Source organism: Choloepus didactylus, chromosome 5 (assembly GCF_015220235.1).
Source record: "Choloepus didactylus isolate mChoDid1 chromosome 5, mChoDid1.pri, whole genome shotgun sequence".
NCBI lineage: Eukaryota > Metazoa > Chordata > Mammalia > Pilosa > Megalonychidae > Choloepus > Choloepus didactylus.
In genome coordinates, this window is record NC_051311.1 from 69770651 (window position 1) to 69790454 (window position 19804).

The 19804-nt window shown below is 38.0% G+C and overlaps 1 protein-coding gene and 1 pseudogene across 3 annotated transcripts in view; one reads left to right on the forward strand and one right to left on the reverse strand.

Annotated features, from left to right (window-relative positions):
* SLC13A1 (solute carrier family 13 member 1) overlaps nt 1–19804 on the forward strand; it is a 112985-nt gene that overhangs the window by 39367 nt on the left and 53814 nt on the right. For all 3 annotated transcript variants that reach the window (XM_037836266.1, XM_037836267.1, XM_037836268.1), the window contains exon 3: nt 16645–16781. In XM_037836266.1, coding sequence (XP_037692194.1) covers nt 16645–16781 — 137 coding nt within the window. The remainder of the gene's footprint in view (nt 1–16644; nt 16782–19804) is intronic.
* On the reverse strand, nt 14475–15050 carry LOC119534753 (annotated as a pseudogene).

Sequence of the window (19804 nt, forward strand, 5' to 3'; positions counted from 1 at the left end):
CCATTTATTTATTTTTCTTTAGTTGTTCATGCTTTGGGCATAAAGTCTAAGAAACCATGCCTAACACAATGTCCTGAAGATGCTTCTGTATGTTTTCTTCTAGGAGTATTACAATCTGATTCTTATATTTAGGTCTTTGATACATTTTGAGTTGATTTTTGTATATGGTGTGAGATAGGGGTCCACATTCATTCTTTCTCACATGAACATCCAGTTTTCCCAACATGATCGGTTACAAAGGCTATTTTTTCCTCATTGAGTAGACTTGGAACCTTTGTCAAAACTCAGTTCTGATAGATGTGAGCATTTATTTGTGAAATCTCAAATGAATTCCATTGATCTTTGTGTTTGTCTTTGTACCAGTACCAGGCTGTTTTGATTACTGTGGCTTTTAAATAAGTATTAAGACTGGGAATTGTGTGTTCTCCAACTTTGTTTTTCTTTTTCAAGATAGCTTTGTCTATTCAGAGTCCCTTATCCTTCCATATAAATTTGATAATTGGCTTTTCTATTTCTGCTAGAAAGGCTACTGGAATATTGCTTCAGATTTTGTTGAATCTATAAATTGCTTTGGGTAGAACTGATATCTTAACAATTTTTAGTCTTCCAATCCATGAACACAGAATGTCCTTTATTTATTTAGATTTTTTTAAAGTTCTTTTAGAAATGCCCTGTATCTTTCTGGATACAAGTTTTTTCAATCCTTGGTTAGATTTATTTCTAGATATTTGATTCTTTTAGATGCTATCGTAAATGGAATTTTTTCTTCTTAAGATTGTTCATTGCTTATGTATAGAACACTTCTTATATTTATGTGTTGATCTTGTATGTCACCACTTTGATGAATTCCTTTATTAATTCTAGTAGCTTTTTTGTGGATTTTTCAGGATTTTCTGTATATAAGATCATGTTATCTGCAAATAACGAATCTTTCACTTCTTCCTTTCCAATTTTTATGCTTTTTATTTCATTCTCTCACTTAGATGCTCTGGCTGTAACTTTAGTACAATGTTGAATAACAACAGTGACAATGGACAACATTGTGTGTTCCTGATCTTGGAGGGAATGCTTTTAGTCATTCACCATTGAGTACAATGTGAATAGTGGGTTTTTCCTATATGCCATTTATTATGTTGAGGAAGTTTCCTTCTAATCCTAGTTTTCTAAGTGTTTATTTTCAAAAAGAGTTACTGGCTTTTGTTAAATGTCCTTTTTGTGTCTTATTGAAGTGGTTGTGTCTTTTTTTTTTTTTTAATCCTCTGTCCTGCAAATGTACTATATTATGTTATTGGTCTTCTTATGTTGAACCATCCTTGCATATCTGGGATAAATCGTTCTTGTTCATGGTGTACATTTCTTTTAAAGTACTATTTGTTTCAGGTTGCTAGTACTTTGTTGAGGATTTTTGCATCAATATTGATAAGGGTTAATTTTTATTTTATTGTGGTATCTTTATATGATTTTGGTCTGAGGAATGAGAGTAATGTTGGTTTCATGGAATGAGTTTGGGAGTATTTCCTCCCCTTCAATTTTTTGGAAGAGTCTGAGCAGGATAGGTGGTAATTCTTCTTGGACCTGTGAAGCCCTCTGGTCTTAGGCTTTTTTTTTATTGGGAGGCTTTTCATTACTGATCCATCTATTAACTAGCTATTGTTCTGTTAAGATCTTCTATTTCTTCTTGAGTCAGTTTACATAGTTTATGTGTTTCTAGGAACTTGGACATTTCATCCAAGTTATCTAGTGTTCCAATCCAGTTCTTGAAGGGCTCAGGTCATCACAGTCGCAAGACCAAAAAACATGCTAGGTACAGAGTCTGACATGAGTTTTGTTAGGATTTACAAACAAGAGAAGATTTTTCCCAGTGGCAGCCATTCAGGAATTCAGTACTCTGTAAAGGTGGGGGTGCAAGGGCAGCTTATAAGGGTTTAGGACAAAGACATTCCATAGGGTATGAGAACAGAGTTTCAGCAGGGTCTCACAGCACAGGGGTCTAGAGATTTGTTATCAACAGTGATCAGGGGAGGGCAGTTTGAATGCTTTACAAGTTAAGTGGTTTATGATGCCATCTGTACATTCTTTCCTCCTTGAGGAGTCTGTTGACCTTTAACTTCTATCCTGATCATGTAGGCAGCTATGTGCAGGGACTTACTCTCAGTAAGAAGGGGGATCCTGGGCCCTGGGTCTCCACAATCCAATTCACCTGCACAAAGCAGACTACAATGACCATAGGATAGACATTGCTTCCATATTCCACAATGGCACTATAAGACAACAGAACACTAGGAGCCCCCCACACAGAGAGATGCTGCCATGGCCAAGAAAGGGAATTAAACCATTTAGACAAGGGGTCTACATACAATTGATCAATATTATATAGGTGTTCTTGGATGTTATTTAAAACTCATGAAACATTGTGCAAATGATCAGGAATATATACGCAGCACTGCACATTAATTAAGTGAGGATACTAAGGCCATTATATTTTGTAAAACTGCTTTTCTAAGCTGTGTGGTTTCTTCATTCAGCAAGGATATAGCTATTTTGGAATCATTAAGTGACTGGCCAGTATGATTGGCTAAAGCTGCCACATGTTTTTTAGTAACTATTGCTGCTCCACTTGGTGCAAAAATGGTTAAAGGATAATACACCGGGGAGTGCATTTTATTCTATATATTGCTTTAATCATTTCCCAATTACTAGGAGTATGGGGTAAACAGTCATATAATGTAGCGAGTACATAGGGCTGTCCCCATGTACAATGTCCTGTCCAGTTATAACCATATTGCTCACAGGTCTGTAGCCATCCCTAAGGGGAAGGATATGCCCCATGTTTGTTGGAGATACTTTGCCACTGGAAAAGACTACTGTTTTGTAGCTTAACAGTAAAATTACACAAGTCAGTGGGTAGCCACCCTACATCATGAATTCCATCAAGTCATTCCATACAGACAGGGACAACATGGTCCACGGTTACAGCTTCTGCTGTCAGCCACCCTAACCATCATATATAGCATACCCCAATACAGGCCAGGGCTTCTTCACCTGTTCCCATACAAGATAGAAGATGTAATTCCTGGTCTTATTATAGGATGGTAGTTGGATTTCAGTCTTAAATGAGAAGATTCTTCTCCAGATTTTCTGAAGTGCTGAATTCTGCCAGGCCAGCAGGGTATTCCACGCAGTCCAATTCAAAATGATCATAGTCCAGTGAAGGCTGGTAGTGCCTGAAGATGGCAAGTTCATGCAAACCCAACATTGGGTTCAATTGTGGATATGAGTTACTGCTGAAGCCATCTGTAGGAAGGTGCTTACTAGGGCACTGTGGGCAAAAAGAAAGATATTTGGGGGGAACTATAAGGGATAATTCCTGATGATCTAATAATATACATGCTAATGTTCCATTTGTTGATAACAAGGTACCAGGCAGAATAACATTATGTGGGGGGGGAGGGGGATAGTTAAATACCAGATATTCTTCCCCTGCAAATCTTGAGAGTCCTCTTCTATTACATCAATTATTAATCTGGGCATAAGAAGGGTCCACATAATCATACATAACGTTCCCATGAGAATACGAGGCTCTGGATTGGTGATAAAGATTTTAACAGGCATTTCCTGTGTAAGTTGAGTATTATTACAATATTTTAGGTGACTCCTATTCCCCAGGGACTTAGAATTCCTAACCAATGCAACTGCATAGGCCAGGACCAAGGCCAATTGACCTTGATTTCCCCATTTTTTATGGTCTGAGGCACAGGCAAAAACAACTTTTTATACTTTTCAGCTGCAAAGCAGTGGACCCTTTGGCTTGTATTCTCAGGGCATGCATTGGTTCAGTCATCAGCATTTCAATGGGGGCAGGTGCAGCAGCCCACGATGTTGCATTCAGGAGAATTAAGGCCCTATAGACCCTCTTAGTCCACTGTTGCAAGAACCCCTTTTCATCTTTTAGCTGTTCTTTTAACAAGTCATCCATTCTTTCAATAAAGTCCACACTTAAAGGCAGATGGAACATCCACATGATTTTCTGATCCATGGCTCAGTATTGGACTATTTGCCCAGTGAAAGGGGTCACCCAATCATTGTCTAACTGTGCAGGTACACCATACAGAATGCTCAACCTTTCCAAACAGCTGATGGTGGCCCATTGGTTTGCCTTCCACACCAGGAAAGCAAAGGAAAGTCCTGTAGTCATGTCCATGACAGTAAGAGCATACCTTGCCCAAGAGTGGAAAGGGACTAATGTAATCCACTTGCCCAGGTCACTGGGGTTTTTGACCAGCTGTTGTGTCCTGTCTGATGTGGTAGCCTACATGGTCAATGCATGGAGCATGAAGGGAACTCTCTAGTGATGTCCACCAGCTGCTTGTGCATGACTGTCAGCTGGAACTGCTGGCCCAGATGCCACAGGGTTTGATACCCTCAGTGTCTACCTTTCCAATGAAGCCAATCCCAGAGGTTCCAGCCTATGACTCCATTATTCCTGCTTCCAGATTGCTGTCCAGGTCACAAGACCTTTGTAAACAGACCAGCTGTCAATACAGACAGTCTCCTAGTTCATGCACTATTAACATCCATACTGCTTGTGCCAGTTTGGCTACATTATGACCCCCAGAAAAAGCCATGATCTTTTAAACCAATCTCATGGGATGTTGGGATCGGGTTGTTTCAATGGAGATGTGAGCCACCCAACTGTGAGTGACACCTTTGGTTAGGGTGTGACCTGTAATTGAATGTTTCCATGGAGGTGTGCCCTGACCATTCAGTGTGGACCTTGATTAGTTCACTGGAGCCCTAAAAAAGCTCAGACAGAAGGAGCCCACTGCTAGCTGAACTTGAGGGACACATTTTGAAGATGACCATTAAAAGCTGACATTTTGGAGAGCACCATTGTGAAACACAACCTGGGAGCAAGCAGATGTCAGCCATGTGCCTTCCCAGCTAACAGAGGTTTTCCAGACACCATTGGCCATCCTCCAGTGAAGGTACCCTATCATTGATGTCTCACCTTGGACACTTTATGGCCTTAAGCCTGTAACTTTGTAACCAAATAAACCCCCTTTATAAAAGCCAATCCATTTCTGGTATTTCGCATAATGGCAGCATTAGCAAACTGGAACACTGCTCTTAACTCAGCCCATTGACTGCTTTGTATAGTGCTAGTCCCCCACCAAATAGTTTCAGTACTCAGTTGCACTGCCACAGCTATCCATGTGAGAGGCTGCCTGCTGGTGGATCAATAAGTATACCAAGCAGACTCAGGAATGCTACCTGTGCCTTCTTTAGTGGCCATTTCAACAGCTATTTCAGGTACAGTGACTTTAGCTGTTGAATCTTCTATATAGGACAGTGGTCTACACTCAGAGGACTGGTATTGAAAATGTTGCACTGTAGCAGGTATGCTTTCCATTTGGTCAGTGTGCTCAGTTGGGCACTGACAGAGTGTGGCTTAGAAGCTGTGTCAGTTATCCACCCTTGAATACAGATGGCCATTTTTAAGGTGACTGGGCATCTTTGCATCAGTCTCTCCATTTTCAATAAGGCATTATATACAGTACACAATTGCTTTTCCAGGACGCTGTATCTCAGTTCTGCCACTTTCCATAATTGTGAACAAAAGCCAAGCAGCATTTGTTTAGAATGTTGCTGCTGCCACAGGCCCCACCCAAAGTCAACACCAGTACTGGCTACATACAATTCACAGGGCAGGTCTGGATCTATGTTCCACCTCCCCCAGTGTTTGTGCCTGTGCTTTTCCCCTTTTTGTCTTTCCAAAAGCAACCTGTTAGGAGGTATCCCATTCCCAGAGATAGCCTTTCCTAATCAAAACATACAAAGGTTTTAACATTTGGGCTGAGTGTGGAACAAAAGGTCTCCAATACCCCAAGAATCCCAAGAAAGTCATTAGTTGTTTGGCATTTGCAGCATGGGGAAGCATTAACCTTATCAATTACAGCAGAAAGTATAATTTTTGTCTTATTTGGCCATACAACACCCAAGAATTTGACAGAGCAGCCAGGGCCTTGTAGTTTGTCACCACTGACTGCCCATCCCCAACTCTTAAGGTGAGATAGCAATGAGCCTGAGGCTTCATTTAATTCTGAAAGAGAGTTACTGTCATCAGCAATAGAGTGAAATAGAGTTACACTTGTGGGACTTTTACATTTAGCCAACTCCTTTGCCACAAGACCATGGAATATGGTTGGGCTATGTACATAGGTTTGAGGAAGCACAGTAAAAATCCATTTTTGGCATCCCCAAGAGAAGGTGACTGCAGGCTGACTTGATTTTTCTAGGGAGATCTAAAGAAAGCATTAGCAAGATCCAATACAAAATGATATTGACACAATTGAGTACTAATCTCTTGTAATAAACCAGTGATGGTCAGGACCACAGCATACAATGGTGGTGTTACTTTGTTCAACTCCTGATAATCTATTTTTGTATGCCACATTCCATCAGGCTTTCGTATGGGCCATACAGGACTCTTGAAAGGGCTGTGAGTGGGTATTATTATCCTCATCTGCTCCAACTCTTTGATAGTGGCTGAGCTTTCTTGCCACCTTCCCAGAAGTTTATATTATTTTGTAGTGATGACCCTCCAAGGTGGGGGTACTTTTACAGGGGACCACTTAGCTTGTCCTCTCAGTACCACTTTAATCACTCTACACTGGAGGCAGAATACCTCTATAGTGGTCAGCAACATGGCATTTTGTAGATCAACTCCTAAAATGTATTCTTGTATAGGAGAAATATATATACCATATACAATTGGGGACGGCAATCTCCCCATATGTAAAGTTAGACTTCACCTGGATCATTTTCCCCCCATAGCCATTTATACCCAGTACTGGCCAATAGAATCAGGTAACATTCCCACAGATTAAGGAACATTCAGCTCCTGTATCTACTGGTGCTAACACTTGCTGCTGGTTAGTAGGGGACCAGTAGGTGGTTAATTCTACTTGTGGTCTCCAATTCCCAGGGTCACTGGATATTGGTCACACCCAAGGATCTTGACCTCCCCCCTATGGAAGAGGGAAAGGGGCTTGCCAAATCTCTTCTGGGAAAGCAAAGGGCTCCCAGGCTTGGGCTTTGAATGGTGGTTTCTGACTTCCTTTCTCCCTCAGAGGCTTGGGAGCTCACTTTAGTAAATCTTTGGTCCTTAGGCAATTTTCTCCATAGTTTTACCAGGACTGCTTTAGGTTGCCTATCTTTAGCCTCTGTCTCTGTGTCTGCAGCAATGAGATCCACCGACAGCTGCTTGTGGGATACCAGATTAGTGCCATCATGCTCACGGGGAGCCTTTCCCATTGCCCTTGCTCCACCCCCTTTTTCTGAAGGCTCTCTGATTCTCCAAGGTGGGCTATAGCATGAGTAGCAAGGAAAATGAGCTGACCTATTAGCAGACTTAGGACAGACATGAGAGGCCCATAGTAATGGTTGGGGGCAGTATGCAATACCAGGTCTTTCATTCCTGTGGTAAAAGCTTCAGTGTCAGGACCTACAAAAGCCACAGCATAAATGGTGTGTTTCATTTCTAGCCCCATTAAAAGGTCTTGTAGCTCCTCCATAATTTACCAATGGGGGGTATTGTGTGGTATATCTCCTTCATTAGGCCATATAGCCTTACACCCATCCATCAGCCATACCAATAAGGAGGCAGTTTTGCATCAGCTGAGGTAGCATACAAGCATTTTTATAGTAAAGGGTGGGTTGTAAGAGACACCAATTTACTCACCTCAACTCCAGGACACACTACCCCTCTTCTCTGGTGTCCTATATCCTCAGAAGCCAATTGGGTAGGGACATCCTAGATTATGTCTATACTGCTGCTCTAAATTGCCCAATTCAGCAGCAATGTAGTCTCTCATAGTAACATATAATTTATGTTCAGGAGGTTGGAATTGCTGAACACTAGGGGCTGATCATATGGCTCCTTCCATTTCTGTTATATTATGTGGTGCACCTGTCAGGGCTCTTCATCCTAATCCCCCTCCCATTCCTCCTCACCAACCTCTTCCATGGAGGAGTTTATGGGGTCCCATGCTTTAGGGACCCATACCAGAGTAGTTAGTATTCTCCAGTAATTTGCTACCATGGGCTTGAGCATATCAACAGGTTACTATCTCTAATTGATTATCCACATGACACAAGTGCTCAGTTAAGTCATCTTTCAGGTATGCTTGAGTGAGCTGTGTGTCCCTCTCTAATTTTAATTCCTCCTCTAGATGGTATGCTGTTATTTTTGCCACCTATTCTGCCTCTGTGGCCGTACATAAGGCTCCTAACAAGGGCCAAGTTATGGCCATCTCTGTTTGGTGGTTTTTGTTTTTTTTTTCTTTTCACAAAAATTTAGTTGTCCAGTTATCTGTTGCAAAACAGCAACCCTGCTGGAGTTTTCAGGAAGTCCCCATACTCTTGTGGCAGTCCCCATTCATCCAGGAGGGCAGCCACCCCTCCCTACATGGATGATGTAGGCCAATTTTGGATTTCCTGCACAGATTCTCCCTTCACAGGACTCATGCCTGCTATGGCTAGTGGCTCTTTCATCTCCTGGCTGGCTTGCCAATTGTTGCAACCCAGCTCTTGAAGGCTCAGGTATGTGCAGCCCCAGGAACCAAATAACACACTAAATATAAGGTCAGACATGAGTTTTATTAGGACTTATGAATAAGAGAAGAATTTTTGTGGCAGCTGTTTGGGAATTCAGCACTCCACAACGGTGGTATACAAGGGGGAGCTTATAAGGGTTTATGACAAAGATACTCCATAGGTTATGAGAACAGAGTTTCAGTAGGGTTTCATAAATAGGGGTCTGGAGATTTGCTGTCAAGAGTGATCAGGGGAGGGGAGTTTCAATGCTTTACAAGATAAGTGGTTTACAATACCATCTGTACATTCTTTCCTCCTTGAGAAGTTCTATTGACTTTTAACTTCTGTCCTGGTCATGGCAGCAACATGCAGTGACTTACTCTCAATGTGAAGGGAAACCCTGGGCCCTGGGTCTCCACATCTATTTGTTGGCATAAAGTTGTTCATTGTATGATTTTTATTTCTGTGGGGTAGGTAGTAGTGTCTCCCCTTTCATGTCTTATTTTAGTTATTTTTGTTATTTTGTCCTCTCTCTTTTTCACTTTGTCAGTATACCTAAAGGATTGTCAATTTAATCTTTTCAAAGGACCAAATTTTTGTTTTGGCCCATCCTCTATTGTTGTTTAATTCTCTATTTCATCTATCTCCACTCTAATCTTTGTTATTTATTTCCTTCTCCTTGCCTAGTGTTTAGTTTCCTCTTTTACTAGATCCTCCAGTTGTGAGGTTAGATCTCTGATTTGAGATCTTTCTTCTTTTTTAAGATAAACATTTAGAGCTAAAAATTTCCTTCTCAGCACTGCCTTTGCTGCATCCCAAAAGTTTTGTTATGTTCTGTTTTTATTTTCAATTGTCTCAAGAAATTTCCTAGTTTCCTTTGTGATTTATTCTTTGATCCATAGGTTGGTTAAGAGTATGTTGTTTAATTTCCACATATTTTTGAAAAGCCCATTTCTTTTTCTATTATTGATTTCTTGCTTCATTCCAGTATGATCAGAGATGTTACATTGTATGATTTCAATATTTTGAACTTATGAGACTTGTGTGACCCAACATATAGTCTATCCTGGAGAATGATCCATTTGCTCTAGAGAAGAATGTGTATTCTGCTGCTGGTGGGTGAAATGTTCTACCTATATCTGTTAGGTCTAGTTGGCTTAGATTATTGTTCAAGTCTTCTGTTTCCTTATTGATTTCTGGTCTATATATTATTGAAAGTGAGGTATTGAAGTCTCCTACTATAAATCTAGAAAGGTTGATTTCTCCCTTCAAATTGGTCAATATTTACTTCATATATTTGAGGCTTTGCCATTAGGTGCATATATATTGATAATTTTTTTGTCTTCTTGTTGAATTGACCTCTTTATCAGCATATAATGACTTCTTTGTCTCTCAAAACTATTTTTGAATGAAAGTTTATTTCATCTGATATTGGTTTAGCTACCCCAGCTTTTTTTCATTCCTAATTGCATAGTATATTTTTCCATCCTTTCACTTTCACCCTACTTGTGTCATTGAATTTAAGTGAGTCTCTTGTAAATAGTATATTGTTGGGTTATGCTTTTTTATTCATTCTGCCAATCTCTGCATTTTGACTGGAGAGTTTAATCCATTTACTTTAAGGTAACTACTGAAAAAAGCAGAATTTACTTCTGCGATTTTGCTACTTTTCTTTGTAAGTCTTATGTCTTTTTTGCCCTTCAATTCTTCCATTAATACCTACTTTCATATTTATTTGATTTTTTGTATTGTACCATTTTAAGTCTATTTTCATTTTTTCTGAATATATTTTCCATATTTTTGTGGTTGCCAAGGGGTTCAAATTTAGTATCCTAAATCTATAAAAATCATATTTGATTTGATACCAGCTTAACTTCAATAGCATACATGTACACTGTTCCTTTACCCCTCCACACCCACACTTTTTGTTGTATGTGTTACAAGTTATATCTTTATACAGGCATACCTTGTTTTATTGTGCTTCACTTTATTGCATGTCAAAGATACTGTGGGGTTTTGGGGGGGTGTTTTATTTTGTTTTGTTTTGTTACAAATTGAAGGTTTGTGACAACCTTGCCTCCAGCAAGCCTGCCAGCATGATCTTTTCCAATAGCATGTGCTCACTTCTTGTATCTTTGTCACCTTTTGTTAATTCTCATAATATTCCAAACCATTTCATTATTATTATATCTGTTTTGGTTATCTGTGAACATTGATCTTTGATGTTACTATTGTAATTGTTTTGGGGTGCTTTAAACCATGCCTAAATAAGACAGTGATCTTAATCTATAAATGTTAGGTATGTTCTGACTGAGAGGTCTCCTTGGGCCTATTCTCTGAGACACAGCATTATTGAAATTAGGCAAATTTATATTACTACAATGGCCTCTAAGTGCCCAAGTGAAAGAAAGAGTTGCACATCTCTCACTTTAAATCAAAAGCTAGAAATGCATATGCATTAGGAAACCAAAATATTTGTGTGACTTGCTTTATTGCAACATTTACTTTATTATGTGATCTGGAACAAAACCTTCAATATCTCCAAGGTATTCTTGTATATTTTATGTCCAAAACCATGGATTTATCATTATTTTTATGTACATGCCTTCAGTGAACAAGTCATGTCAAAAGCCAAGATAAGTTAAAAGCTAGGCCTCTTACACCAATTAACCAAATTGTGAATATGAAGAAAAAGTTCTTGAAGGAAATTAAAATGTTACTCCAGTGAAGACAAAAATTATAAGAAAATGAAACAGTCTTATTGCTGATATGGAGAAAATTTTAATGATCTTGATAGAAGTTCTTACTGGCCACAATATTCCCTTAAACCAAAGCATAATCCAGAGCAAGGCACTAACTCTCTTCAAGTCTATGAAGATTGATAGAGATGGGGAAACTGCAGAAGAAAAGTTTGAAGCTAGCAGAAGAAAAGCTAGCAGAAAATTTTGAAGCTAGTGTCATTTAAGGAAAGAAGCAGTCTCTGTAACATAAAAGTCAAGGTGAAGCAGCAAGTGCTAATGTAGAATCTGCAAGTTATCCAGAAGATTTAGCTAAGATCACTGATCAAGATGGCTACCTGGAGCAACAGATTTTCAATGTAGATGAAACAACCTTTTATTAGAAGATGCCATTTAAGACTTTCATAGCTAGAGAGGAGAAATCAAGACCTGGCTTCAAATCTTCAAAGGACAAGTTGACTCTTTTTAGGGGCTAATGCAGCTGATGACTTTAAGTTGAAGCCAGTGCTCACAAATTATTCCAAAAATCCTTGGGCCCTTAAGAATTACGCTAAATCTATTGTGTCTGTGCTGTAGAAATGGAACAACAAAGCCTGGATGACAGCACATCTGTTTACAACATGAGTAAAATGCTATCAAACAGCATCACATGCTACAGAGAAATCTTTCATGAAAGAACGAGTCAATGTAGCATTGTTTCCTTATTTGAAGAAATTATTAGCCACCCAACTGTCAGCAACCACCCCTGATTAGCCAGCAGCCACCAACATTGATGCAAGACCATCGACCAGCAAAAAGATTATGACTCACTGAAGGCTCAGATGATGGTTAAGTGGCTTTTAGTAATAAGGTATTTTTTAATTAAGATATGTACATTGATTTTTTAGACATAATGCTCTTGCACACAGTCTACAGTATACTGCTAACATAACATTTATATGCATTGGGAAGCCAAAATATTTGTGTGACTTGCTTTATTGCAATATTTGCTTTATTATGTAGTTCAGAACAAAACCTTCAATATCTCCAAGGTATTCTTGTACATTTTATGTCCAAAACCATGGATAGCCAATCTGACAGGTGAAAAACACCATCTTGGTCTTATTTGCATTTCTTTGATAAATGGATTGAACACTTTTTTTTTATGTGAATTATTTCTTCATGTCCAACTATTGAGATATTAGTCCTTTTTTACTTACTTGGAAACACTCTTTATATCTTGATAGTTACCCTGTTATACAATGCCAGCTTGTCCCATGCCTTTTCCAAGCTTGTCCCTTGCCTTTTAAATCTTTATGCCACCCACTGGTTTTTAATTTTTATGTGGTTTAAATTTTATCCTCTTTTCCTTAGTGGTTTCAGGCTCTGATGCTATGCTTTTTATAAAAACCTTTCCTGATTCCATTATTAAATATTCACCCATATTTTATTATGGAATTCTTGTAACTTTATTTTTTAAATTTAAATATTTATTTCATTTATAATTTATTTTGACATGTTATAAGGCTAGACTCTAATCTTGCTTCATAGTCAGTCCTGAAATCACATGTTGAATAAATCATCTATTTCACACTTACTTGAAATGACTTCTTTAGAATATATAAAATTTTTATGTTTTCCTTTATTTTCCTATGTGTCACAAGAATGTCCAGAGGACCTAAATTTACTTGACTCCCTTAGCTTGCAGGAAGCCTAATTGTATACATATGCACTAGTGATGGCAGAAGATAAGTATTAAAACCTTTGCATACTAGTCTCTATTTCTAGACCAACTAATCTCTGTCATTGATAACTCAGTCTATTTCTACATAGATATTTCAGTAATTTCTGTTAAGTTACTTTTATATTCCTCTGCCTGGAGCAGTCTCCCATGGTTTAAAATGTCCTGTATACCCTCATACTTCCAGACATTTATTTATTAACTACCGTGTCACATACCATGCACCAGTCAATGCAGTTCTTCCCACAATGTATCATAATATCCAGTGGAAGGAAATCTTTAAATATTTATACCAATAATTTGCCACAGTTGTGTTGGGTGGTACAAATCATAGCATGATCCCTTTTCTAGCTGAGAAATTTTGATTCCAGATCTGTTCATCTTCTTACATTCTGTGAAGCACAGTCCAGGAGAGCTGATAGATAGTATTCAGTTATGATTTCCAATGATAAAGGCCAAAAAAAAACCTTGAGGATTAGCTTCATAGTATTCACAAGATGCCTCAAGCTAAGTAACGTGAGGAGTAATAAAGAACTGGGTTCAAAAAGAACCCCAAAACATTAGGCAACAGTTACATAAGTTCAACATACCTGAAGGCTGTCCTTTAAATTCTCTGATCAGTTTCCTGAGTAAAAACCAGGATGGCAGATGAGACCCCAAACAAGTTTAATAGGGTCAAGAATGAGGCAGAAAGGCAACTTCAGCTCTGGACCATTTTGACCTTTGAGAGGAAAACTAGCCATTGTCTTTCTCTGTACCTGCCTCTTACTTTTCCTGTGTTGTTTCTATTTTCTGCATTTGTTATGTTTCAAACAGTGGGCAACTGTGTGAAACAGTTTTAATAACTCAGACAACAAGTGTTGCTTTATGAAAAAAGGAAAAACAAAACAAAACAAACACTTCCAGCCAGTGAATTTTACATGCATTCAGTGGCTGCAATCACTGGCAATGATCAAATTACAAAGCACCAATTTCCCAAGCTCAAACTGGGACTAAATATTTTTTAAATTTGTAAATAGATATACTTGAAGATAAATATAACTATTTTCTTTGCAAAATTTTTTTCCTTAAAAAAATTTCTCCCTCATTGAATCCACTTTGATGGTGACTAATAAATTTGACTTTATAATAACCTAAAAAAATTAGATTGTTTCATCCAGGGGGACAATTTTAAACAAAAACAAGAAGATGCCAACAAGTTTACACATTGCCATGCACTAAGGTAAGTGTTCTGAATGTTAAATCTCTTTAGCATGAGATCAAAGATAAGTTTCTCCCTCAAAGATCCCAAACTCCTTATATGCCAGCTTTTGTTTCTCTGAGAAGCAAAATACATGCAATATGACATGAAAGCATCACAGACACTCAAAATGCAAAATAATATGAACCACATTCTTTTTCAAAGAATTAGCAAGCATATGTCACCTGTTTCTTTCCAGATCATTTATTCCACTATTTCTTTTTTTTACTTGCAGGCTGTCCAAAACGTCTATCTTGCCTTTTCCACCTTCTGAATTAGGAAGCTTAATGTTATCTATGTTGACTTCACAAGGAATGCTGTCATCTTCATCCTCAGATTCCAAACTGTCCTCTGAACTGTCTTCTTTTGAATCAGACTGATTCATCTCCTATAAGGCCACAACCATTTGTTAAACTTTTCCAAGAGTCTCATCAACATTTTCAATATCAAAACAGCCAGGTGGTGCAGTTGCCATTTCTTTTCTCAGCTTTTCCTTTGCCTTGGCCATCTGTGGGAGAAAGGTCTGTATTTGGTCCAATAAGGGACTTCTCTCAACTCGAACTATTTGAAGAGTGGAGTTCTTTTTGGAATTAGGCTTGGAGTTGATGAACAACCTTTCCAATAAACTTCTGCCTCCACCACCATGGCTACCACTGCTTCCTGCCATCAGCAGCTCCTTGGACATCGAGAGCCCCGAGCTGCCCCAGGTGGTTGATCAACAGCTCCAGACTGCATTGGGGTTCACGCACAACTCCATGCCTCTCACAAACCTCCCTGAGTCAGCCTACCAAGGCCAACTCAGTTGTTTCTTACACTGATTTGGCTGTCATTGAACTGTTTCTCTGTTAATCAGGAGAAAATTCTGAGAGGACAAACTGGAGACCCACAGTGGGAAAGCAAGCTGGCTCCACACGGTGCTGGGGAGAATGGCCAGTGAGGATGCCAAGAGCTTCTCCTAAAGCTTTTGAAGCTGCTTTTTCTTGATTCAGCATCTCCAGTTATTGCAGCCCTTTAGCTGTTTTCCATAGTTTTGAGGAAGTATACTCTCTTTAAGATTCCTCTGTTATTTTTGCCTGAGCAGATCTGGAACAATGGCTGCCCTCAGAGACAGCTCCCAGTGATCTGATGTAGCTGATCAAAAGCAATGATCAGCAATCAGACCTCACAGCCCTGGAGTTTAGAGACTAGGTCTTTATATCCCACCCTGGCCCAGCAAGCTGCACAAGGAAGCTGGGATGCAGACCCCACTGCTTCCTGCAATGAGGCTGGGGAATGTGGGATGGTACCTACTGTAGGGAAGGTAAAATTCACCCACTTTACTGCAATTTACCAGCCTTTCCTCCTTTGGGTGCTGCACGGATTTCCAGTAGACTCTGGAGTTTCAAAATAGTTGACTCAGACGGTTCTTGCTAATTCAATAACTGTTTTGGTGGAGCGACTGATTCCTGGAGCTTCTTATTCCGCCACCTTCCCACAATACCCTATAGTTTCTTCCCTTAAATATCAGTTCCATAATGTGCTACACTTAAAAATTAAAATATAAGATTTCCATGAATAAATAAGTTAAAAAATACACTATATGAAATTTCACTCTTTGAGAATGACAATGTGAATTATATTGTGAAGGTTTTGAGAAGGCCTATGGGAAATAAAATTCTCATATTATAAATTGTTTCCTAACTCATTTAACCATGAAATCCTTTTCTTTTTTAAGGAAGGAGCTTATGTACCCAATATACTTCAGAGATTTATTTGATACTGTTGTAAATGGTTGCTCAAAGTGTCTAGATACTTATCTAAGCTCTGAAAGGTGTTAGCTGAAAATGGCTGAAAATTTAGTCCCAATTTAAGGCTAATATTAACCTTATTATAAAATTTGTTTTATAATAAATAATTTTTTAAGGTAAAACCCTTCAAAATTTGAAGGAGCGATTCTGCAATTATTGCATAATGGTTGGTGATGAAGATATTCAGGAACTGGATGGAGGCTTGGTTCAGGGCTTTCCCAAGTCATAGTAACTGCCATTACACCATGACAGCATAAATCAATTAACATCAGTTTACAGATGGAGAAATTAAGGCATAGATGGCACTTGCCTGATGTTATTCAGCTATTTAAAAGCCCAGTATCCTGGGTCCTCTTTGTTCTGTATATTTTTCCTTAATACTAATATTTCTGGCTAAGAATATAGAGCATATTTAAATTGGCACTCAAATACATGTACATTTCTCTCCACAAAATAGATTATGTAGTTGAAGGTCAAAATTGAGAGCAGCGTAAAAATGTCTTTCTTATGCAGTGTTATTTTCCCCCACTGACATAATTAATATGGCTTTCATTGTAATTTCAGGTGGCATCTGTTTATTTCAAAGATTTTCACTTACTGCTAATTGGAGTCATCTGTTTAGCAACATCAATAGAAAAATGGAATTTACACAAGAGGATTGCTCTGAGAATGGTGATGATGGTGGGTGTGAACCCGGCATGGTACGTGCTGCATTTCCTACTCCTAGTTTACATTCTGAAGAGGCCATTTTTGTGTGGAACAAATAGCCAAATAAATAATGCGCATCTAGGGAATCATTTGTATCAGATTATAATTCATAAGGGTTTTTTTTTCCTGTAAATATGAAATTGATGTAAAGAGTGCTTGAGTTGTAGGAGGAAAAAGAAACAACTTTCCTTTCACTACAGGTCTAATTACAGAGAGATTGGAATAAGTGCATGCAACTCTCTCACCTTTTATGCACCATAGGAGTCAAAGCTGAGAGAAGCCTTGAACTTCAACAGACAAGATTGATAAGACTTCAGAGTAGATTTCAGTCTATCTTGTTTATTTGGCTGATTACACATTCAAGACTTGTTCAAGAGCATTCTTGATCATCAGGAAGGATGTTAAGAACCTAAGACAAAGACATTACTGACAAAACACAAATGTATGCAGAAAAATTCCAAGGTGAACATTTTTCTTTTTTAAATCTAGGGTTGCAAAGTGAAACAATCAATAAACAAGTTTCATCTGCAGAATGTGAAACCACTCTTTGAATGATTTTTTCCACACTGTCATGAATGATTTTTTTTTCCATTAAATTAATTGGTTATTTTGGTTTTATGTAAATAGCTCACCTCTTGTTAAGAACATGATACAATTAAAGATGATTTTCAGTGTCACATAATTTGCATAATGGCATTATGCTTTAAAGCCTTAGGTGGTCCTTCCTTTCTCATATTTCTATGAAATTAAGAAAGCCACATTGAATTCTTTGGCATTCTGTCTCTTCTAGGGAAGAGTCACATCTATGTTTATCATTTATAGAGCAAGTTGTTTCGCTAAAGACAAAAAAAATTACTCATATGAGTCAAAATTTCTTTCTTCAATTTTATCACTTAAAGATTTAAAAAGCACTTATTTATTAAGAGTATTTTACTCTTAAAATGAAATGTTGTTCCATACCACTTGGGTTGCACTAGAACTGTGTCCCTTTTCATTGACCATCTTCTCATGGACCCCAAGGAGTGAGATAATGCACTGCACAGTGGAGCAAGTGTCCTGTCCATTATGGGACTAAGTGGCTTTTCAATTTAAGGCATTTTCACCACTCAGTAGCTTTATCTGGATCCCAAACTTTTGTAATTGGAGGGTTTCATATGCTGTAGGTGACTTTAGTTAAGTGTTTCTAATTTCTTTTTATTAAGAATGATTTCTTGTTTAAATGGATTTCTAAAGTTTTCCTTTATATTGTTTTACATGTACACAATACTCACTTTATTTGAGGTTGCATGGAATTGTTCTTGCATATATGTTTTTTAAAAAGTGAGTCAGAGAATTTCAAAGATGGGTCTATGTTTAAAGATGTGCTTCTGAATGATTTTCTGATACCTCCTATTTAAGAAAGGACATGCTTTGTCTCAAATGTGACTTTGAAAGTTTGTAGACATGGTCTACATTCCTGTAGTCTTAGGTATGCTACTTTTAAGAGAGAATAGCTAGAATACTTATAAAAGAAGATAATGTAATATACCCAATATTGACAAAAACCAGCAGTGCCAGATTCAGAAGAGCATAAATAAAATCTACAGAAAATTCCAAAATCTCATTTTAGCTAGTAATTTCAACTATTTCCTCCATCCATCATGTACTAAAAAGTTGATTTATAGTGGTAGCCCTACCCTGATCAATGGGGAAGTGAGAAGTTTTGGGACTCTGTTCCCCTACAGAAGCTTTGAACAACAAATAAAAACTGGCAGAAACATATTTCTCAAATCTCCATAAAACAGTTAAAGGACTGCAGTAACATGCCAAGCACCAAATCAAGAAAAAGGTCCATGTAAAACATGGGCAAAGAACTAAAGGAAATCAAAAAACATAAATGAACACAAAAGACTATCAATAAAGTGATGGAAATTATGAAAAGGAACTAAACAGAGCTGAAGACCACAGAAACAGAAATTTAAAATTCCGTAGATAGGTTCAGTAGCAGATTGGAGCTGGCAGAAGAAAGAATCAGTAAATTTGAAGACAAGACAATTGAAATCTTCCAGTCTGAGAAGCAGAAAGAAGAAAGAAGAAAGAAAAGTGAACAGAGCCTAAGAGACCTGTGGGACACCACATTAAGGCTACCAATATATGCATTGTAGGAATTCCACAAGGAGAAGAAAGAGAAAAAGAGACAGAGAGAATATTCAAAGAAATAATTTCTGGAAACCTCCCAAATTTAACAAAAGACATAGTTATGTAATCCAAGATGCTCAACAAACTCCAAACAGATAAAACCAAATAATCCCACACTGCAGCCTATTATAATCAGACCGTAGAATGCCAAAGATAGAACTCTGAAATCTGAAATAGAGAAGCATCATTTTATGTACAAAGGAGCCTCAATAGGATTGAGTGCAGATTTCTCATCAGAAACCATGGAAGCAAGAAGGTAGTGGGATGACAAATTTAAAGTGCTTAAAGCAAAAAAAAAAAAATTCCAACTAAGAATTCAATATCTGGTGAAACTGTGTTTTAAAAATAATGGAGAGATTAAGACTGTTCTAGATAAACAAAATCGGAGGGAGTTCATCACCACTAGACCAGCCCTACAATACGTGCTAAGGAGATTTCTGTCAGTTGAAAGGAAAGGACATTAGACAATGGATTGAATTCACATGATGAAATAAAGATCTCTGGTAAGGGTAACAGCATGATAAATATAAATGCCAGTCCTATTGTTCTTTTGGTTTGTAACTCCACTTTTTACTTCCTACAGGATCTAAAAGGCAAATGCATAAAATGTAATGATAAATCAGTAGTTTGGGGCTCATAATATATAAACATGTGACAAGAACCACATAAAGGTGGGTACACAGAGGAGTATGAGAACATAGTTTGTGTATACAATTGAAGTTAAGTTGTTATCAAAGCAAATGGGATTGTTATAGATTTAGAATTCTAAATTTAAACTCGATAGTAACTACAAAGAATATATCAGTGAGTATGCATAATCTTTGTTCCAGTTTGCTAA